This window comes from Lissotriton vulgaris, chromosome 2_1, assembly GCF_964263255.1.
Source record: "Lissotriton vulgaris chromosome 2_1, aLisVul1.2, whole genome shotgun sequence".
Taxonomy (NCBI): domain Eukaryota; kingdom Metazoa; phylum Chordata; class Amphibia; order Caudata; family Salamandridae; genus Lissotriton; species Lissotriton vulgaris.
The window spans coordinates 318416688-318439162 of NC_141687.1; the positions used below are offsets into that span (position 1 = coordinate 318416688).

The following is a 22475-nucleotide window of genomic DNA, read 5'->3' on the forward strand; positions in this document are numbered from 1 at the left end:
AGTTCATTTCCATCTCCCAGTTGTATGTTTGAATTTCTTGTATATTTATGGATGAGAAATGAAACGTTTTTGGGAGTTTTATTTTAATCAATAATATCCATGGAAGTCCAGTATCAATTTTCTCTGGTTTTAGTTGAAGCCTTGCTGTTACCAGAATTACCAAAGTTGGTTTTCATTTCAACACTGTTCTTTCAGCTGGGTGAGAGAGGTTTAATGTATCAGTTTTGCAAGTTTCTTGGTAGCATATGATCAGGGGTTTAGGAAGGGGGTGCGGGCCACCCCCGGGTGTAATCACTGAGGGGGTGACAAAATGGCAAAAATATGTGTTTTAAACACATATTTTTGCCATTTTGTAACCCCCTCTCAGTGATGACCCTTGTCACCCCCAGCTTGACAAAATGGCAAATATATGTGTTTTAAACACCACTGTATTAGATATGAAACTTGAAATAAATGTGATTGTGCCTTTGTGACTGTGGAGTTGTGAAAAACCTTCTATGCTCCAGGAGCATATTTTTAATTGATTAACAGAGGAGAAGTTTTTACTACATGAATGTGTAGGCTTGGTGCAGTTATGAGTAGTAAATTTATGTAGATGACTGTGATGCTGTCTAGTGAATAGGGTCCTTGTTTTAAGGTGATGCTACCAACCATGTCTATTCTTGGTTAATCCATGGCCTTTGTTTTAGGTAGAGGTGGGCATAGCTCGCATTATTCTATGTAACATAATCCAGCGGAATTACCCAAAACTTCCATAGGATTACGTGGAAATGCGCGAGAAATACAATTCTGCATTTAGCCCCATTTTTTAAAAATGGTGCCTCACGTCCAAAATTAATGCAAGGATGCATTTTTCTCTAAAAAATAGTGCAAAATTCAACAGAACATAAATAGTGAACATGAGCAACTGCCCGATAAATGTGCTCTCGTAGTAGTATGTTGTTCATCCAAATTACTTTTGATTACGCTTTATTATAGATAATTCTGTGTCACAGAGTAATGCAGAATTACTTAAATTACTTTGGCGTAATTGAAATTCCGCCCAGGCCTAGTCTTAGGGTGCAATCTAAACAAAAGATTCCCTTTCGCGCTATAGCCACTAGCGTTAAATCCAGTAAGTATGCACTGAAACGTTGTAAATGTTATAGCACAATGTTCAATATTATCAATCAACACATCTCCTATTCAAAATTATTTATTGACGTTCATGTACAAAAAATATTATTAAATTTTAAAATGTAAAATGTAGACATACAATTTGGAGAGTCGTGGACTATCCTACATAAATCACCAGTATACCGGCAGGATTTACCTATTCAGTGTTATCACAATCTGTTTATCCTCCATCAATGTTAAAATACATCATTATAATTAAATTAAGTTCTTAAACGTGTCAATCTCAAATCTAATTTCTTTAAAAAATTCAAACATTTATAATACCGATCACAAAAACTGATTCTTACAAATTTTGTCGACGTAGCGTTTCGCCGGCCCCTGGAAACAATCCCACACCTTCTTCAGGACAAATTCATGTATGAACAAGCACTGTACATTTAACCATTAATACTATATGAGACAGATATTACAAACATTACATCAATGCACATTGTTGTCTATTATGCATTCCCCCAAAAAATCATGATAACAAATCTTTTCAGAGCACACATTTGGCTACGTTATTTCTGCGTTTATTTATCTCGTATTTTCTCTTTATGTGGTCTCTTCAATGATCCTGTGAGTATCCGGATACTCAGGTAGCATCACATAATTTTAAATCAATTCTAAGGCATTTCTTAAAAAACAGGTATTTGTTTCACCAGACCTGTTTTATCTTATCAGAATTATCTACATTGCTGTTCACCATTCCTTTTGTATGTAGAGAAACTTCTTATTTTTGCAGATTACTGGTTCACACTGATTACTTTAACCCCAATGCACATGAAGATAAGGAAGATATAAACCTGTACGGCTGCATTAAGCACTGGTCAACAATTAATCTGGATTTTGTTTTCTCCAGTGTTAGCTGTTGCACCTGGAAAAACATGTAACTGGTTTCAGGCGCCTTCTTAATTATAACAACATGTTTATTTCTCAAGAAAATCTTTCAAAATTAACTCTTTCTATTGCTTACTTTATCTTACGGGCCATGTAATTAATCTTCTTGATGTCCTTAGTTCTTAATCATGGCTAGGACACTCTTTCTTATTTTTCACCTTTCCTGGTAATAATATACATAATGGTGAATCTACAGTCATTCATGCATATTGTATTTATAAATTGTTGTTACATGCCACTTCCCTTCATTTATTAATTTCTCCTTTGAACTCACCTTACCAATCGCCTCTGTATATCTTTTTTCTCATTAGATAGGGGTGTCTTTTAAGCGAGCAGGAGTGCCTCCTCAATCTTTTACCCTTATCTTTTTTTGTCTTTTTAAAATTTAAATGTATTCCTCCCTGGGTGCAGCATCAGGTCCCTGAATTTTTGGTGTCTAATATGAGTTCAGCATCCATCTAGGTTAATGTTGTGGGAGGGCAAGGGGTGCTTTATACCAATTGTCAGGTAAAGATGTTCCATAGTATTTGGGCTTTTGATTGTACATGGTCAGATAACCACAGTCCTTTTTATTTCTGTAATTGTATGCTATGTGGGATATAGTCTCTTGTAGTTTTTTCAGTTTGGCTGGGTATAAATGGATAGTGTTCTGGTGGTTCAAGGTCACATTTAATATTGATTCATTGGAGAAAATGTTCGGCTGTGGGAGAGACCATAATAGCTTAAAGATGTGTGCACAATTTAAATAGTCATGAAATCCTCTAGAGATGTACTAGGGAGTCAAAAGAGCTGTTGATAAAATTGCAATCTGTGTTGGCGATTTTCTGTTAGCCCACGTTATTGGTCAAACGGTTGCTTCTCGTGGGTCAAGTTGACTTCAGCAATAACATTATTTAAGAAACTTCATTTAGGGAGACATGCTTTAGTGATCAATTAGGAGTTAGTTGATTTTTTGAATACTCTTGTTTTCCTTCCTCGCTCTGACTGGGATTGATTGCCATTCAGGGTGATGTGTTCCAGTCAATTTGAATTTGTCTGGTCCCAACATGGTTACTTTATAACCGTTTCGCCTGAGTGGAAGTTCTTGAATATTTGAAGAGGTTAAGGTCTTTATTTGCATCTATTGGCATTCATTAATGTTGAGTTAACTGGATTGTTCACCTGTGCTGTTCTTTGGTTAGCTGTCTAACTGCTGTTTGAATGCTTTCCTTTTCAGCTGAGGCCACCCTGAGCCTTTATCTGAATCAAGTTTATGGCTTCAAGGAATAGGGATGTAAATTGATCTAAAGAATTAGCTGATATTTGTTTTATTGAATTAGTGGGAATTGCCTCCTTTTATCTATCTGGGACACTTTGTAGACATACATTCCCAATGTTTTTTTACAAAGGCAGTGTAGTAGGAGTTTGGCCTCAAAAGGGGTGATCCGTTGGGGGCACTGCTGCACAGATGTCAAAAGGCCAGGGATCCCATCAAATAACATGTCAATTAGTGATGCCTGAACTTCACCCGAGAGGCCTGTGGAACCCATCTACAGGTGGCGATGAAACACCACACTGATAGTGCCTGCCCTGCCCAAGACGTCAGTGGTGTGCAGCCCACAGCGAATGACATTCTGCGATGCGTCCTGACAATCATGTGCGCAGAATTGGTGCAGTATTCATCAGGAACTGTTAGCAAACTCTCACTGTCCATATTACAGAACACATGCTAGTAGCATCCTAGGACGCAACTAGCATTTACTGAGCAAAGAGTGGGGCTTTTTGAAGAAAATATCCTCTTCCTGAATGCCTCCATGCATTTTGATCCCCTATCGGGAAATGTAGTAGAGAAGGACTTAGGGTTTAGTCTGCTCGTGGATGCCTGGACCACTAAGCTTTCAAGCTATTGTAGTGCATAAGGAAAGGAGGATCACCAGGAGCAAGGGGGCAGGCCTAGGTCTTCTGGCACCTTGTCTACTTACTGTTGGCAAGAGCAAGGTACGGGTTAAAATGTCCATTAGTGCATCCATCAGGGCTTCATTAAAGGGTAAAGGTGGTGCTGTAGAGATCTGCCCAGGTTGCAAGACCTCAGTCAGGACATTAGCTTTACCTTAAAAGGACAGGGGTTGCAGATCTAAAGCTATCCCACCTGGAGGCCACCTCAGGTTCTTGGGGGCCAAAGGCACACCAGAGGGAGCCAAAAGGCTACTGAAGATGAGCAACATTTATTTGTTGTGCAGTCGCACATGAATCCAAGAATACAGGTTGTAACGGTATGAACCGTGGAAAATCGGTTCCTCTGTAGGAGACTGGGAAGCACCTTGATGTCCTCAACTTCTCTGAACGAGAGTGGCTGGACAAGGGAAGAGTCACACATCGACTTCTTGTGTTTCTTTTTAACTTGGACTTACCTGATGACTTGGAGTATGGAGAGGACCTTTTGTAGGTACAGCTTAGAGACCAGTAACAGGCCAGTGCCCTCGACTGTGACTGGTCCTTAAGTGCCTTCCGACGGTGTTCGGCAATCTAGAGCTTGACTTTGCAGTCCGAGATTGCCTTGGGATTCATCCGGGCACAGTCACTGAAGCCAACAGCACTCACAACTTCCAAAAGTAAAGAGTAAGATTAACTGCATCGATAACTTATTTGGAGGTCGTGCTCATTCAGTCTACAGGGCATGCTACTAAACAAGGGTATGTTCAGTGAATATGCGCACGTTTTAATGTTTTAGAAACAGCTATGTAATGTCCAAATCATTTGATTGAGTCATTGTCCCTGAATTAGACCTAAACATTATGTGACGTTTTCAAAACATTTAGAACCGAGTTAAAAAAATGGAAAGACAAAATTTTTTTAGAAGCTTAAGGTTTTTTGTAATGTTGATATAGCCAGATCACTACAGCTTCTTTTTGAAGAAGGCAGGTTCCTAAAGCATGAATTTTATCACGGAAATTTATCTTCTTATCTTCTGTGCATCATAACCAAGGCTGCCCCAAAAGCAGAGTCCGCATCTTTCCCATATACCACAGGAAGAGGAAATACCCGCTCCACTTCCTGCCTCAAAACCTCGTTCCTGAAAAGTGCACTCCCACTTCCTATAATTCTTGTTATCCCTGCATCCTTCAGGCGTTCATAAGGCAACATGGAATGTAAGTTCTGAACAATCCCACAACACAAACTCCTGGACACATGACCCAATGATAGCTCAGACACAGAAATATTTGACACAGAACCCAGGACTTCAGGTATATGCCTTTCCCCAAAAATGGTTGGGTTGATGGTAAGTTTTGTGCTGTCATGGGATAAAGCAGCTTGGATCATCTGGGCATAGATAGTGGAGTCTGGAACTTCAAAACCTGAAAACATAAACAAGAGAAAAGAAAGACATTGTCAAATCTCAAAATAATAGCTACAGTCCCCTGTTACCATGTAAAGGACATCTTACTCTTTACACAATATCAAATCAGGCTGAAACACAAAACTATTTGACATTATGTACTGACAACAAAAATGCCAATGTTAATTACATGTTCCTTTATCTGTACTGTATCAGTAGATATTCAGTGGCAATGGGTAGTAGTAGCTCATGATAGGTGTCAAGGGGCATTTCCGGGCCGAGGTTATAAGGGAGGCTAAACATGCTAGTTAGATAGGATGGAAAACTTGCTCTATACCTGGGAGGTTAAGTTGACAGAGGAAACTGTTTTTATCAAGTACTCAGGACACATATGAGGCTACCCTTCCAGAGAAACAGAGGGCAGTATTATACAGGGTGTATAAGTGGCAGACATACGACCTTAAGCGATACATGGAAAAACAAGCTAACATTATCAACTGTTGTTTGGTTAAAATATTTGAAAAACCACAAAGTGATCTAAATTTCATTATCGGAGTATTTAAGGCCAATATCACATTCCACCAAGACAAGACTTGGACAAAGGTTTGGATGGGGAAGGGAGGCAATGAAAGCCTTAAGCAAATAAAAGGATGGGGTGTGGACGGGAGACTCTTAGTGGAGATGCCCAAACGTGGCTAGAGGAAGGAAGATACTTGGTCAGAAACCGATAAAAGTGGGAGAATGGCATTCCTTGAGAGAATGATGCGGTAAATGGGTGCCATCGAAAAAGAGGGTTTGTGGCGTCAGGAGGAAAAGCGGAGGTATAATACATTCAACTAAAACATTTGATCAAAAATATTAAACCAAAATACGTTTCAAATAACCTACAAATGAGAGACATAGTTAACAGCTGATAGCGGTGCATGCAGAAAATTTTAGTAATAAGCACCTATATGTCACAGAGCAGTTAAAATATATGGGAAATATGTCCAGTCTCTCTTCCCACTATAGCAATGGGAAGAAATCAAGACGACGTATGGTGGTCTTAACAGAATGGCATGCAGGAATCCTACTGCGGACCAAGCAGGCAAATTTTAGTAACAAACGGGAATCCACTGCAATGGCAACATCCTGTTTCAATAATCCCAAAACGTATTTATTTATTTATGAGATTTGATAAAGCGCGAACAAATGCCCTTGGGCGTCTCGGCGCTGCAACTTCTGCATCAAACTGCAGGAAAAACGTTGGTCAGCACTTTGGTGATGTCCTCCTTGGATTATTGTAATGGGCTGTTTGCCAATGCACAATGTAGGGTAATTAATAAATTGCAAACGGTCCAGAATGCTGCCGCGAGACTGTTATCAGGGACCTCCAAATTTAAACCCATATCCCATGTCATCAGGAAGTACCACTGGTTAACGGTCAAGAACCGGGTTAAATTTAAAGCTCTATGTATAGCATTCAAAGCTGCACATCAACTGGGCCCTCAGTTTCTTAAAGATCATTTATCATTCTACTGTCCCAATAGGCAACTTCGCTCAATGACTGCCTTTCAGTTACAGGTCCCAAGAGTAAAGACAGTATCTTGGGGAGACCGGCGTTTCGTAGTTACAGCGGCCAGACTGTGGAACGCTCTGCCCCTACAGATTCGCTCAAGCCAGACATTACTGCATTTCCGCAAGTTGATAAAAACATGGCTGTTTAACCACTAAGCGGTTGCTCTCCTGTAAGCTGAAGTGTATTATGGTCATCTATCCCTCAGCTAGCTCGTGATCCTGCTCAGTCCATAGCCCCGAGATACCCAAGGGCATTTGTTGCACTCTACAAGTTTCAAAAATAAATAAATAAATAAATAAATAAACAAAGGTATGATCTGAGACATTACTGGTTAAACAGCCAGGTTTTTAGATGTTTACGGAAGGACCAGAGTGAGGTGCTGGTCCGGATTGACTGAGGTAGGGTGATCCACAGCTTTGGAGCCGAAACCAGGAACCGACGGTCTCCCCAGGAGACAGTCCTGGTACGGGGCACCACTAAAATACCAAAAACTCAGGTTCTTGGTATCATGGCTGTGTGCAGCGATCCGAGGCTGCAAATTGAGAACTAAATTAGGCTGTAGTGTAGGTCCAAAATAGGGCTACAAGTGGAGGCTTACAACAGGCAGTAATTGGAAGTCTTGAGCAGGGATGCAAGAAGAAGTCCTGGGTGGAATTCAAATGTGGGTAGACAAAAAATGGCTGCGAGTGGAAGTCCAAAACAAAGAAGGATACAAAACTAAAGGACAAGAAAAGGTATATGTGCTACTGGTCTGCAAGCTGATGTCATAGACAGGCCGGCACGTGGAAGTAATGGCGAGAGTGCTGTGATCCGAAGTCTAGGGCAGCGGTATGAGTGGAGGTTCAGGGCTCCATTGTAGGTCTATACGTTTAGGGAATGTTATGTCTCGCTCTAAAGGCAAAGTGCCAACCTCAAGTCAAGAATTATAGCACACTGATATTGACCGTGCGATAAATGATAACTAGAGCAGGGAGAAAAGTGAGGAAGAAAAATAGGATACTATTCAACAAGCACTTTAGGCCAGGACCAATGGCACCATCAATAGGTCGGGATACCAAATGGACATCAGTGGGAAGTAAAACTTTTAAGACTCAGAGTCAATGAATGCACTGCTTGCAGCAGCCAAGGAACTGCAATTATTAAAATGACAAGCACATATGTAATTCCCACCTGACAGGTCAAGATACTTGCACAATAGATGCCAGCTTACAAAAATATTGGAGATCTTGAAATGGTGAGTGAAGTACTGTTAAATAAATTTGAACGAAAGCGGCTGTTTGCAATATTAAGAGAGAGGGCCAAATAGTGAGGGTGTGTGCAGGAAGTACTAGAACTGCAGCCTCACCAAAGCTGCTAGAAACCATTCGATAGATGCCTCCAGAAATCAACTTCAACTTTCAATCAGAGACAGAAAGACATACTTTGTGCAGTTATATTTAAGCAATCAGTTGCTTCTAAATCCCCTCACCAAATACAATGATGCGCACTGCAACAAGCACCTTCCAGTCTCCCGCACACTGTCAGCTTCCGACATCCAGTGTGCCACTTCCTTAGGAAACACATTTATTGAAGCAATTTCCTTCTACCGTGTTCTTCTGCAATGATTATATTAGTGACATGAACCAATATAGATGGGTCCCAAGTAGACGTCTCCATCTTAAAAAGTGGTGTCTCCTGTATGCAATGTGGTGTGGTACTGCTATAGTTTGGAATAGTTCTGTTTCTTAGACATGAATGTGTAGCACTGCACTGCGTCTTCTGTTGTGTTCCTTGAGGTGGAAATTAGCTATTCCACTCTTGGAATCTCCCCAAAGTACTAGTAAAATAGGGGAGTGCAAAATGCAAATGAGTTCAATTGGAATAGTAACTGTTTATGCTTCTGCCATTACAATGTGTCACCGTAACCAATTCACAATATATTGCAGCTATCCCCACTTTTATTAACAGTTGAATACGAATGTATCATGAACCAACATCTGATGTGCAGAGCTTAATATGCACCAATGGTTGTTGGTGGGGCCCACCAGCACTCATTTTTGAGGACCAACACTTCCTTTTACTCACCAGGCTTTCACCCAAAGTGAGAGAGAAAAACACAAAAGGAGGAAAAAGAGAAGGACAATAATAGAGTGACAAGGTGAGTAAGTAGAAATTAAAAATCTGCAAGTGTAAGATAAAGGGGCAGCGAGTATGGAGGGGGAGTTACTTAATCTCCTCTTGTTGGACGTGATTTCAGTAAGACATTTAAAACTAAAGAAGAATATCTCAAAAGCGTATCAATTGGATCACAAATTAACTGCAACAAATTCACCATGGAGATGAGTGTCATGGCATGAGTGTTGGTTTAGACACAGCAAAAAAAACGACACAAAGTAGACAGGTCACAGCTATTTGAGATGCATTGTAACCCTTTTCTAACCCTTAAAATCCATTTATTGGAGCATGGAAACTGATACGTAGTAAAATGAAAGGGATCATGTGGAGGTTATTTAGAGTTTGGCAGAAAGGGTACTTCACCACAACCACAGCAGGACACCTTGTTCCTCAAAATGGCGAGCTACCGTCTCGATTTAGAGTCGGGCAAACTGTCATGTTACCACTGGCAAAACCCTTAGCCCAAAGGCCTGCCGGACACGGGGCTGCCAGTTTAAGCACTTCAGATTGCCTGCCCTAAAGTGTCTGATGTACTTCTCCCCAGAACCAATAGGAAAAGCCTGGCTTTCCCGAACAGAAAAAAATATACATGCCCCCCACATCCTTGGAGAATACTCCCAGGGTGACAAGGTCCTTCATTTTTTCTCCACTGCTTTGGGAGTTTGTTTTGGGAAAATAGAAAAATCTCCTCAATCTGTAAGGTCTTTTAGAAATACCATTTTCCAATGACACTCCTGTGCTCCTCTGCATTCCACTGTAGTCCTTCAACCGCAATTGTGGTAATCTTCCAGTTGACACACTATATGCTGCATAATATCTTTTGTCAACTCTCATGTGGTAGATGTGTTTGTATGACCACCTGTATAATAATGCGATTCGCTGAGAATGTCCAGGCCTGGCACTTGAGCAAACTCTAGTTCCTTACTATTATTATTATTGTTATCATTATTACTATTATTATAATTATCATTATTTCCCGGTGCTTCACCACTTGTACTATTATAATAGAGGGTACGTCTAATTGTATGTTTATTGTATTTCTATTTGTCATTTGTTCATTTCTTATTACTCAATAAAAAAATGACTTGAAATAAAAAAGAAAAATATGAACATCTGCTGAGTGTCCACATGAATCATGGCGGTAGCTGAGCAAACCTAAAGTGCCTGTGGAGGAGCTGCCATGCCCACAGTTCCTCTGAAGGCACAGATCTCTGCCAAGGAGACCGAGATCTCTAAACAGGGCAGACGGTAATCTGCCAGGGTGGCGAATGTTCTGACACCCTGCCTCACGTCGTGCCGCCCGGCAATCTTTAAATACCATCCTAAGTCTGCTAAAGTTTGCCCTCTTCATAAAATAGCATACACCATACACAGTTTAGATTCGTTGATGCTCTAATAATAAACAAGGGCATAGCTCAGCCACATAAAGTGCTAGAACTTTCCAGAATTTATTTTTTCAATTTGAACAAACATAGTACTGACAGTTATGCTCCCTCCTCTGTAAAGCGCTCTGATATCTGCGAAGATCTTGTTCGCGCTATATAAAACTTTCAAAATAAATAAATAAGTTATTAGGTGTTATTACTTTGTGTCTTACTACATTCAAGTACAAATTCCTCACCACCTCCCATTGTAAGTCTTCACTGCGCACACACACACACACACACACTCACCCACCGCTTTCCTCTTTTCGAAACCTACATTCTTATACATCAGGGTCCAACACAATCTTCAATAATGAGTTCACAAACTGCATCATAACATTTTCTCTCCCATTTAAACACATCTTACCTTAGTATTTTGCTATAAGTGAAAGGATGGAAGAAACTCTACCTTACACCTTAAACTTCAACACATGTCTCTGAACCAACCCGTTCCAAAAACAGCATCGTTCACCTAGCCATCACATCCAACCCCATTGCTTCACTCTCCTCCAGCACAATTAAACAAGAGAGTTTACTTTGCAATGTCCATCTCCCATTATGAAACACTGAGTGTAAACTAATTACGGTCGACTAAAAAAAAAATCAAAGAATAGGTATTAAGTTCCTTAACGGACATTACCATAAGCTACATTAAACAAGACCTACTATTCGTCTCTTTCTTGCACTCACCCCAACTTTCTACTAACTTTAAGTTTCTGCTTGATGTACCTAACAACACGTTAAAAGTCAATATGAATGAACATGCCCGCTTGAAGCTCAGAGCAACAACAACAGAGCTTTCCACACAATGGTAAACCAAAGAACTTGCTGAAAGTTCTGACCTCCAACAAAAAAAGAAATAATGTAAGAACAGCTCATACCTGAGGAGTGGACACTAGCAGGAAACGCCTTACAAAAAAACAGTCTACTACAAAGAAACTATCTCCAAAGCACCCAACAAAAGCAAAACACTCATCGGTGCTGCCAAATAATATCCCTCTTCCAAAAGAAAAGGTGGACCATGGAACCGGAACTCACTTTAATGTTGCATGTCATTTGTACATTGCTCGATATTTGGTGGCCATCCTTTTTCTACAATGGTAAATATAACAAAATAGCTTTGTGTGCTCAATGGAATTAAGAATGTTGTGACCAAGTGTGAGAAGTTGGCCAGGTATATGAAGTTCACTATTCTAGTGAGCACCTTGCACCAGTCCAAACAACCCATATGGCAGAGCTTTCCAAACTGTGTGTCCCATCACAGTACTGTGTCGCCTGCAAATGGTGGGTCTGTCGCGGGATGACACCAGTATCAAGGGCACTTAGCACATAACTTTGCACCTGCCACCGTATCCTCAACGGGAGGGCACCAGCACCACTCCAGAGTCTGGTTTCCAGATATGAACCTATGCGAGCACTGCGTTCCTCCCATGGTGGCCTGTTAAAGGTCACGACGATAAGAAAGGCTCGCATGAGAGGTAGATCATTTCGCTACTTGGTGGCGAAGGGCTGGAACGCTTTACCCTTGGATCTTCGCCTAGAAGTGTCTGAAGCCGACTTCAGGAAGAAGCTAAAAACACATCTCTACAAACGATAACTCTAGCTGACTCTGCGGCCTGCCTGTATGAGTTTTTCTGTCCTAGCGTAGGGACACGCCAGCTGAGCGTAACCGCGTGCTTTATAAAACTCCCTTATTATTATTATTATTATTATTATTATTATTATAACTGCTGCTAATTAAGAGGCATTCCTTTGAAAGAGTGTCTCTGAGTCCGCCGCAGCAGCGCGGACTCTGAGACACTCTGCTCTATGGGGGCCAGGAGATTCACAACAAAGCCTCATTAACTAGTAAATGGTCTTTTAAAGACCTGCGAAGTACTCGAGCCCAGCTGTGTGTGTGCTCGGGAAGCTGGGGTGAGGTGACAGACAGAGGGTGACAGGCAGAGGGTGAAAGGCAGAGGGAGAGAAATAGAGGGGGGAAGACAGAGAAAGGGAGACAGAGAGGGAGGGAAACAGGGACGGACACGAAGGGACGGAGATAGAGGGACAGAGATAGAGGGACAGAGATAGAGGGACAGAGACAGAGGAACAGAGACAGAGGAACAGAGACAGAGGGAGACAGACAGAGGGAGGGAGGAAGACGGATAGAGGGAGACAGAGGGAGGGAGACAGACAGAGGGAGACAGACAGAGGGAGGGAGACAGAGATAGAGGGAAACTGTGGGAGACAGAGAGAGAGGGAGACGGGAGGGAGTCCGGAATAGACAGAGACAGAGAGAGGGAGACGGAGAGAGGGAGACAGAGAGAGGGAGACAGCGAGAGGGAGACAGCGAGAGGGAGACAGCGAGAGGGAGACAGCAAGAGGGAGACAGACAGAGGGAGACAGACAGAGGGAGACAGACAGAGGGAGGGAGACAGAGGGAGACAGACAGACAGAGGGAGACAGACAGACAGAGGGAGACAGACAGAGGGAGACAGACAGAGGGAGACAGACAGAGGGAGGGAGACAGAGGGAGGGAGACAGACAGAGGGAGACAGACAGAGGGAGACAGACAGAGGGAGGGATGGAGACAGAGGGAGGGAGACTGAGGTACAGAGACAGAGAGAAGGAGACAGAGGCAACAGACAGAGGGCGACAGATGGAGAGAGACAGACAGATGGAGACAGACAGAGGGAGGGAGGGAGACAGAGGGAGGGAGACTGAGGTACAGAGACAGAGAGAAGGAGACAAAGGGCGACAGACAGAGGGCGACAGACAGACAGAGGGATGCAAATACAAATAGAGGAGACAAATAGAGGGAGACAGAGGGAGGGAGACAGAGGGAGGGAGACAGACAAGAGAGAGTCAGACAAGAGGGAGACAGACAGAGGGAGAGAGAGGGAGGGAGGGAGACAGAGGGAGAGGGAGAGAGAGGGGGAGGGAAACAGAGAGAGGTAGACAGAAAGAGAGAGAGAGGGGGAGACAGACAGAGTGAGTGAGACAGAGGGAGACAGCAAGAGAGAGAGTGGGAGAGAGATAGAGAGAGGGAGGGAGACAGAGAGAGAGACAGAGAGGGACGGAGACAGAGAAAGACAGATATAGACAGAGACAGACAGAGACAAATAGAGGCAGGGACAAGGACAGGGGCAGACAGGCAGATACAGACAGAGACAGAGGGAGGGAGACAGGGACACTCAGGGACAGACAGAGACAGGGACAGACAGACAGATAGAGGCAGAGGCATGGACAGGGACAGACAGAGCAGAGACTGAGCCAGAGAGGGAGAGGGAGACAGAGGGAGAGAGAGGGAGACAGAAGGTGACAGAGGGAGAGGGAGGGAGACAGAGAGAGTGAGACAGAGGGAGGAGGCAGAGGAAGACAGTCAGGAGGAGACAGAGGGAAGGAGAGGGAGACAGACAGAGGGAGGGAGACAGAGAGAGAGGGAGACAGAGGGAGGGTGGAGGGAGGGAGACAGAGGAACGTAAATAGAGGGAGACAGAGGGCGACAGACAGAGGGAGGAGGGCGACAGAGGGAGGGAGACAGACAGAAAGAGACAGAGGGAGGTAGACAGACTGAGGGAGACAGATGGAGACAGACAGAAGGACAGAGAGGGAGGGAGACAGAGAGAGGGAGACAGAGGAGACAGAGAGGGAGAAACAGACACAGACAGAGATAGAGACAGAGACAGACAGGGACAGACAGAGGCAAATAGAGGCAGAGACAGGGACGGGGCAGACAGACCCAGACAGAGATGGAGAGGGAGACAGAGAGAGGGAGACAGGGACAGACAGGCAGATAGAGGCAGAGACAGTGACAGTGACAGACCGAGGCAGAGACTGAGACTGAGACAGACGGAGAGATGCAGCGAGGGAGACAGAGAGGGAGACAGAGAGACAGAGAGACAGAGAGAGAGAGACAGAGAGAGAGAGAGAGAGAGAGAGAGGGAGACAGATGGTGACAGAGGGAGGGAGACAGAGACAGTCGGGGAGACAGAGGGAGATAGAGGGAGGGTGACCAACAGAGGGAGACACACAGAGGGAGACTGAGGGAGGGAGGGAGGCAGAGGAACGGAGACAGAGGGAGGGAAACAGAGGGAGACGGAGAGCGGGAGACAGAGCGGGAGACAGAAGGAGACAGAGGGAGGAGGGCGACAAAGGGAGTGAGACAGGGAGCGAGACAGACAGAGAGAGACAGAGGAAGAGAGAGGGAGGGAGACAGACGGAGAGAGAGGGAGGGAGACAGAGAGAGGGAGACAGACAGAGTCAGTGAGAACCCCCCTGAACCCTACTTAGGTGGTTCGGGTTCGCTCGCTATGCTCGCTCGCTACACTGCCTTACTGTGTCCCAAAATAATGCATCTCCAAAAAGTGTGTCACCAACATGAAAAGTTTGGAAAGCTGTGCCTTATGGTGATGGTTGTAAAGTCAACTTATAGACCAGCTATCCTAGGGGTAGCATGGACAAAGCAGTCTTAGGCTAAACTCAAGAGGGCATGTGAAGCCAGCTGTTTTACCATATGTAACCCCTTTAATACCAAATGAAAGGACACCACACAGGATATATATAAAATATATATGTTATTTATTACTAGACAAACCCTCTGAACTCTTTATGAGGTCAGAGGCACAAGCACAATACAAGATATTTAATTAGAACACAATAAGTTGCACAAAATACAGTAGGGCCCTAGGGGCACGCTAAACCATATACTAAAATAGTGGTATAAGGACCACTACACGGAAAGTGAATAGGCCTAGGGCCTAGGGAATCGCTGGGGCTACGCTGAGCTACCAAGAGTTAGGAAGCAGGAGACCCACGGGAGGCGTGTGCAGTGTCTAATCACACACGCAAGTTACCATAGAGAATGAATGGGAACGTACAAGTTACAAACTAGTTCTTTTAGGGCTCTTCTGACTGGACTCTGTGAAAGTTACTTGAAACCTAGACAGTTGGATAGTTTTTTTTTTTAAACTTTATTTTTGAACAGACAGTTGGATAGTTGCTACCCACAGAGCAACGAAGTACTCGCGTTACCTCACCCACAAGAAGCGGGTGCTTAGGTGTCAAAATGTGTCGGGTTTCGTCGTCGAATCCTATGGAGCCTAGAAGAAAGATGCTGCAGGCGACCAGGAGAGAAGTGTCCGAGTGGATCCAAGGGTGGATCGAAGATGAAGAGGACCTGAAAGCAGAGGGGACAGAGTCTGGGTCACTAGCCAGTGACCAGGAAGGAACCAGGTAGGAACCAGGCAATGTCGCGAAGCAATCAGGTGCTGATGGGAAGCTTGTCTCTGCAGCCACGTGGACCAGGAGGCGTCGACGACGACCAGGAGTCAGGCACGGACTGTCCCACGAAGGCTCTCGCTGTCGGCGGTGTCGGCTTCAGGATTGGAGTCAACAAGCCTTGCCAAAGGCAACCCACGCAGGAAACGAAGTTGGCTTTTTACTCAGACCAGCAAGGTCTGAGTGGCTGCTTCTTTTGAGGGAAGCAAGGGCCAGTCTGGAGCAACCAGACCAGAGGTGTAAATTCAAAGGTTCGTTGCCAAGATGGCCACTAGCCAACGGGAAGGTGACCGGGCAGACGCGTCGAGCAGGAAAATGCAATAGGGCCCCACGTAGAACTCGTGGAGGGTGCAGGGCTGATCTTTGGTGCAGATGCTGCTCAGGGCTGGGGCTTCTCAATCTCCAATGCACAGCTTCGAGGAGGCCTCGGGGGCTGCACAGTTAGCAGGTCGCAGACTTTTCAAGATGGCCGGTCCCACATCTCTCGTCGCCTCCACGGGTCTCAGCTTTGCTGGGACTGTGGTTCGGGCTGTTGGATGTCTGGAAGTCCGGTTCTTGTCAGGCTCTGTGCTCGGGCTCCGGCGGGAGGCGGCGACAAAGCAAGCCGTTGATCGCTGGATGGTGCCTGCTTGTGCAGGGTGGTCACTCCTTGACCACAAGGGAGATTCTTCAGTCGTCTTTTTTCAAGTAGATCGTCGAAGGTCCAGAGTTTCGTTTCAGAGTTTCAGTTAGGATTAATCTAAATTCTTGGGACTCAGCTCCCACCTATATACCAAATCTAGGAGATGGGTTACTTGCTAGGTCCCTCCTATGGGTGGGACCAGGGAAGGGGGTGGTTACACCCCTTTCCCTTTGTCCAGTTTTGTGCCAGACCTGGGGCTGGAGTGCCCCAGCACTGGTTTGAACTGGACCATGCATGGGACACCTTGTGTGCCCCAGGCAGTGTCTCATTTCTTTCAGCCCTCTCTGCCCCAATACACAAAAGCCTGTCTGGGGTGTGCTAGCACCTCCCAAGGCAGAAAACCTATTGTCCAAGCCTCCCTCGCTGGAAGGACTCCCAGCAGCAGGAGGTCAGACTTGTGTCTGTGGCAGCAGCATCCATTTTGTGATGCTGAGGCTCTGGTTAACTTTAACCGGGAATAGTAGGAACAACATGTCTTCTCCATATAGAAGGGTGGAATGCTACCCCCGTCGCCAGAACTGGCGAGGGGGTAGTATTCCAAATCGTATGACACCTTACTCGACATGTTTTGATAAAGCCAAACCAGAGTTAGCATTTAACCGCGAGGTTCATAATGCACTTAAGAGTATATGGTATGGCAATATCCTAGAACAGATATAAGGACATGGTTCCGAAAGCTGCATACAGGCTCAGCTCATGCTAGTAGAGCACCATCTCACATAAAACCAAGCACTCTGCCTCCAGGACTGTTAAGGCCTGCCATAGGAGTGACTTATAGGTGTATATGTGTCTAAATATAAGGTTAGATATAGGTATACTATATCTAAGCAAGGGGTGATTACACGACCTTGCCCCAGCTGAGTGATCAGCCAGTTGTGTCAATGTGAATGGCCAGCCAGGGGTGGCATAATACATGCTGCAGCCCCTGGTAGGCCTTGGATGCACCTATGCCCTGGGTACCTATAGTACACTGTACAGGGGCTCATAAGGTGACCCAGTATTCAATTGGTAATGCACCTAAAGTACATTGTAGTGAATTTAGAGAGAGAGCAGCTGAGCTGTGGGTCTGATTAGCAGGCCCACAGCCACATTAAGTCGAAAACCAGTGAAGCAAAAAGCAAAAAGTAGGGAGACTATAGGAAAGCAGACCCTACTCTCCTACACCAATGCTCTAAAAGGCTACCCAATTTAGAATACCAGAATTAAATTATATATTTATAGCTTTCATTAGACACAAAAGGCCTGATGTTCTAAACTACTCTGTGGTCGCAAAGCTTGGGATTCACAAATCTCACACTTTATGACTGTCTAACGTTTAGTGTACATTGTGAGGTGGGAATCTTTTTTCAACTCGCTAAGCACACTTTGCGAAAAATTCCAAATTGCAATGAGAAAGGCGCATACAAGGAGTGTCCGTCTCGTCAATGTGATTTGCAATGGGATGTATTAATGCTTTGCGGCCACAACTGCAGTCGTAAACATTTGAATAGATACAGAGACCCAATATTTGAGCGTGGTTAATTCTGAATATGGAGGGTCAGTTCCACCTAGTAAATGGTGGCTGCCAGCATCTGGGAAGCAGACAGTGGTCTAGAGGATCAAGGCGCGCTCCAATTATGTCATTGCTTCAATCCTGATTTTTATTTGTAAAAGCAGCCCCTGTCCATGCATTTTTTTCTGAAGCATCCAGTCCCTTGGACATGCTGATATTTTATAAAGTTCCACATTCATTGAATATCTTGCATCTGGATGTGACTATAGTGTAAATGTTTCCAGGCAATGGCTTGCATAAAAAGTCTGATTCACAATTTGTTTGTGTTTAAAGCCAGATTATTTTACAGTAGGAATAGTGATAAATGTAGAATATGCAGCACAAATGTGCATTAGCATATGCAACTTTCTGTTTACTTATTTTCCTTGTGGACAAATCATTTGCACTACACACTTATTAAATACGGAAGTGTTCGGGGAGTAGTGAGTCCCCAGTGACAGACGGAACTGATGGTGTAGTGAGTGGGTGATTGAGTAGATTAGTGTGCGCCCCTGGGTCAGGGATCTGTGGAGAGGGAGATACTGTATGGGGGACCGCACCCCCCTTGAGGCCTACTCTTTGCCCCCCTGTGTTGCCCCTGACATGTCAAATGTTCCTAGTTTGTGGAGTTCTTGCTTCCTTTCCCCACTGCCTTTGCATTCCGCCCCCACACCACCGAGAGTTGCCGGACTACTAGACTGCGGACACTATTACTATGTGTAAGTTAGTTTATCAGTTATGAAGTTGTGCTTTGTAATAATTGGCTATGTGACCGATCTGCATGGCTACCAAAGAACACAAGCATTTCCAATGCAGTTGGTCTCGCATTAGTGAAAGTTTGAGCAATTGGTTCTGCAAATGAAAAAGTACTGCACATTAAATGGCACACTTACATGACATGCCTGCAAATAAGCACTTATACCGACCATTAAATAAGAAATGTCTGTAAAGAAGCAGTAACACGGCAAATTAAGGAAGCCCATTGCTAAGTTGGAAAATGGAATCTTCTGAAATGGGAGGCATTGGTGTTCCAGGTGGCGTGAGATTGGACGTTTGTCTGGTGGCAGTGTAGCACATTTTATCCCATACTGCTTCACTATTGTGTCAACCTTAACACTATTGGGGCTAAAGTTTGAAGTCATTATTATCAGTTTAACACTTAACTACAGCATTCAGCAATTTTAAGATGACCAGTTAAGGATTGCAATGGGCTTACCGCTGCAGGGCTAGACACGTGGCAGGGCTTTTAATACGTTTTTGATGCATTACCCCTGGAAAATATTTTATTGAAATCTGTAAACGATGCAGCGGGGTAGGAATGATGTGGCAAATTTCTAATTAAGACGAAAATGCTGCAGCATCGCAAAAATATAGTGCCCCTGACCATAACTATCATGTTACTAATGCAATGCACCCTAAGACAAGAGCATCTCCCAGGTCACTCCTACATAACACCAAAACATTTTGCATGCATCAGCAATAGAAATAAAACACTATCACAATCTCGTACTGCTGCGCGGTGTAACTTGCTACCCGTCCAAAACCTGATTTGACGCCCCACATACAGAGATGTGTAGATTTATATATAAATGTACATAAGGCCAGACAGCTGGCACAACATATTACGACTTTTCTGAGCCCATCTGGTTGTCATGGACATTGTGCTGTAGGTAACAATTTATGGATGGACACTGCAAAGTATTCTTCGTTGTCCTTGTTGAAAGAATACGTTTGTGTTTGATGAAACATGCGTGCTTAGAGAGAAAACAGAAATGTGTCTCTCACTGCTAAACAAAACGACTAGATTTGACTTCAAAATGCTGCAATGGTTTCGCATTTCGGATTGGCAAACGTATGTTGCTCTGTTTTAGCATTTGCCATGTTACTTTACAATGTTATTTATTTAAATTTGAGATTTGAAATCGTGCATGATCACCTTGCAAACTGCTGCCTCACTCACCTAAAACTGGGCTTTTATAGAGAAATCATCAGCCTTGTTAAGAATGAAATTATTTCACAATTCTGAGGAAAGATGTATAGCACCTACTTTAATTGCCTCTAGGCTTTGCGTCATACTAATTCAGCGCAACTTGTAACGTTTGTTGTCATTAGAATTCTCAGTCATATTTTTCAGTGGTAAACATCAATGCATCAGTATTATAACAGTTTCATGTGAACACTGTTAGGATTATTTTAAGGAAAGTTTGGTGGAAATTTAATTTGTACAAACAACATTTGAAGAAGAACTGGAAACCCCAGCCAAAGCCATGCAAAAATAGAACTGAAAATGCCAACATCGGTAAAGAATTGTCTAGAACAAGATTAATCATTGGGAGGAATGTCGTCTAGTCCCTTCTTTTAAAAGAATGTGTCTGTATCTATTTCTTTCAGGAACTATCCTGTGTATGTTTCTCACTATCCACAATTTCTCCCAGCCAACCACGAAAAAAGTGTAAAAAGTGAGGAGGCAACTCACGGAAACACCCGCCTTGGAGCTACTGATAGGTTCTCATCAGTGTGCTCCACTTATCATCATCACGACACCAAAGGGGATAATGGACGGAGCGTATGAGCAAATCAAACACTCACTCCCAGTCACCGGGAACGAGTTAACCGAACGTCGCCGACTAGGTTGACCCAGATCAACTGGCATAAATAAACTGGGGGTATGTGGACGCGTACACTATATCCCCAGGAGGTGGCTGTAGGTATGCCAAAAGGGGGCAACCACCTGGTATCAAGCTGTGAGTGCACAGTGTGGCAAGGACTGACCCCTAGCCCTGAAAAAATTGCTGATAAGTATCAATACATTAAACAAAGGGGGGTTATAGCCAATAAAGTCACTGGGACCTGGGTGCTACATGAGACACACAAAGAGGTCCCAGTGGGAGGTATCAAAAGTACACAACACAATTATCAAAGTGCCCCAGGGAGAGGAAGGATGGGGGGGTGTTTGTGTAAGAAGAAAGGGATGTGCAGAATTTATATTGTTGTTTGCACTATGACCAATTTGATTGAGTGTGCTCTGAAAATGCAGACTTTGATAATTGTGCTATGAGAATGATATATGTAATTTGAACAAGCACATTGTGATTAAATACCAGCGTGTTGAAGCAATTGAGTTTTATTTGTGTTTGATGATTTTTTGAAGTATTCTGTTGTGTACTTTTGATACCTCCCACTGGGACCCCTTTGTTTGTACGATAAGTATCAATAGGCAATGAACCATGTTGGCTTCTTGTATGAAAATGATGAAGCACGATTGTAGGTCTTGTTTTTAGTGTGAGCAAACACACAGCAGTCATTAAAATTGGAAATAGTGCCAGTGACTGTTTAGCTCGTTTTTAGAGCGTAAGAACCTGAAAATAGTTTTCAATGTCTCTTACTCTAGGGGATCAGGTTTTTCAATAATTGATGTTTCAATTTAGTTGTGCCCGATTTTTCACATTTATTTTTGTGGGGAGGCTGCTGATGATGATAAATGGAGCACACTGATGAGAACCTATCAGTAGCTCCCTGGCGGGTGTTTCCGTGAGGTGCCTCCTCACTTTTCACAACTTTTTTGGTCGTTGGCTGGGAGAAAATGTGGATAGTGAGAAATATACACAGGATAGTTCCTGGAAGAATTAGATACAGACATATTCTTTTAAAAGAAGGGGGTAGGAACACCCTGACAGTACAGAAATGTGTAACTAGTACTTGAAGTATTCTCACCAACAAGGGGTGTGGGGGATGTTCAAGATGTTTTATCCCAAGAAGAAGAGTAGGTTTTTGTGATATAAAAATTGTGAGTGGAGGGCACTAGCTCCTTTTGTGAAGGAATGTGAAGGAATTTCGTCTAAAACAAGATTAATTAATGGTAGGAATGTTTTCAAGTGTTTCTAGGAATTCTCTCGGTAACATGGTCTGCATTTTCAGAGCACACTCGATCCGTTCGGGTGCCTAGACAACTCCTATGGAAGCAAAGTGAAGCAAACAGACCTATCTTTCAGAAGGAGAGGGTGGTGGAAGAGTAGAGAGGGGAACAGAGGGCCTTTAAATACCTCCAGTTTTACGGAAGCCATTGAAACAGTTTTGTTTTTTTTAAACAGAGGAACCGAGCTTTCGGATAACTTCCTTCATCTAAGCACCGCAGAACAGATGTACAATAGTGTAAATTTCACACCCAGCTTTTACTTTCTGTGCATTCACTGGCCATTAGAAAGCGCATAGATGCTCAGCGGTTTGCACATCTGCTGTGTGTTTTGTCTTTGTGAGGTAGCTGCCTGGTTTTGAAAAGAAACTGCGACATAACATTTCGTTATCAGACACTACTGTATTCTTCCAGACTTGCTAGCAGTATCATCTCCAGGATCTTAACCAAGGCATCCAGCAGGGATATTGGGCGATACCAAGTTGGATCATTGCGACTACCTTTTTTAAAGATCAGAAAAATTGCAGCTTCTCACCTGGCTTCCAATTTCCATGTTCTGTAAGCAGACCTCAAAACATTAGTT

At 43.6% G+C, this 22475-nt stretch overlaps 1 protein-coding gene across 2 annotated transcripts in view; it reads right to left on the reverse strand.

Annotated features, from left to right (window-relative positions):
* Positions 1-1179: 1179 nt before the first annotated feature.
* SHPK (sedoheptulokinase) overlaps positions 1180-22475 on the reverse strand; it is a 205029-nt gene continuing 183733 nt past the window's right edge. For both annotated transcript variants that reach the window (XM_086955021.1, XM_086955020.1), the window contains one exon: positions 1180-5390. In XM_086955021.1, coding sequence (XP_086811147.1) covers positions 4996-5390 — 395 coding nt within the window. In that variant the 3' untranslated portion in view covers positions 1180-4995. The remainder of the gene's footprint in view (positions 5391-22475) is intronic.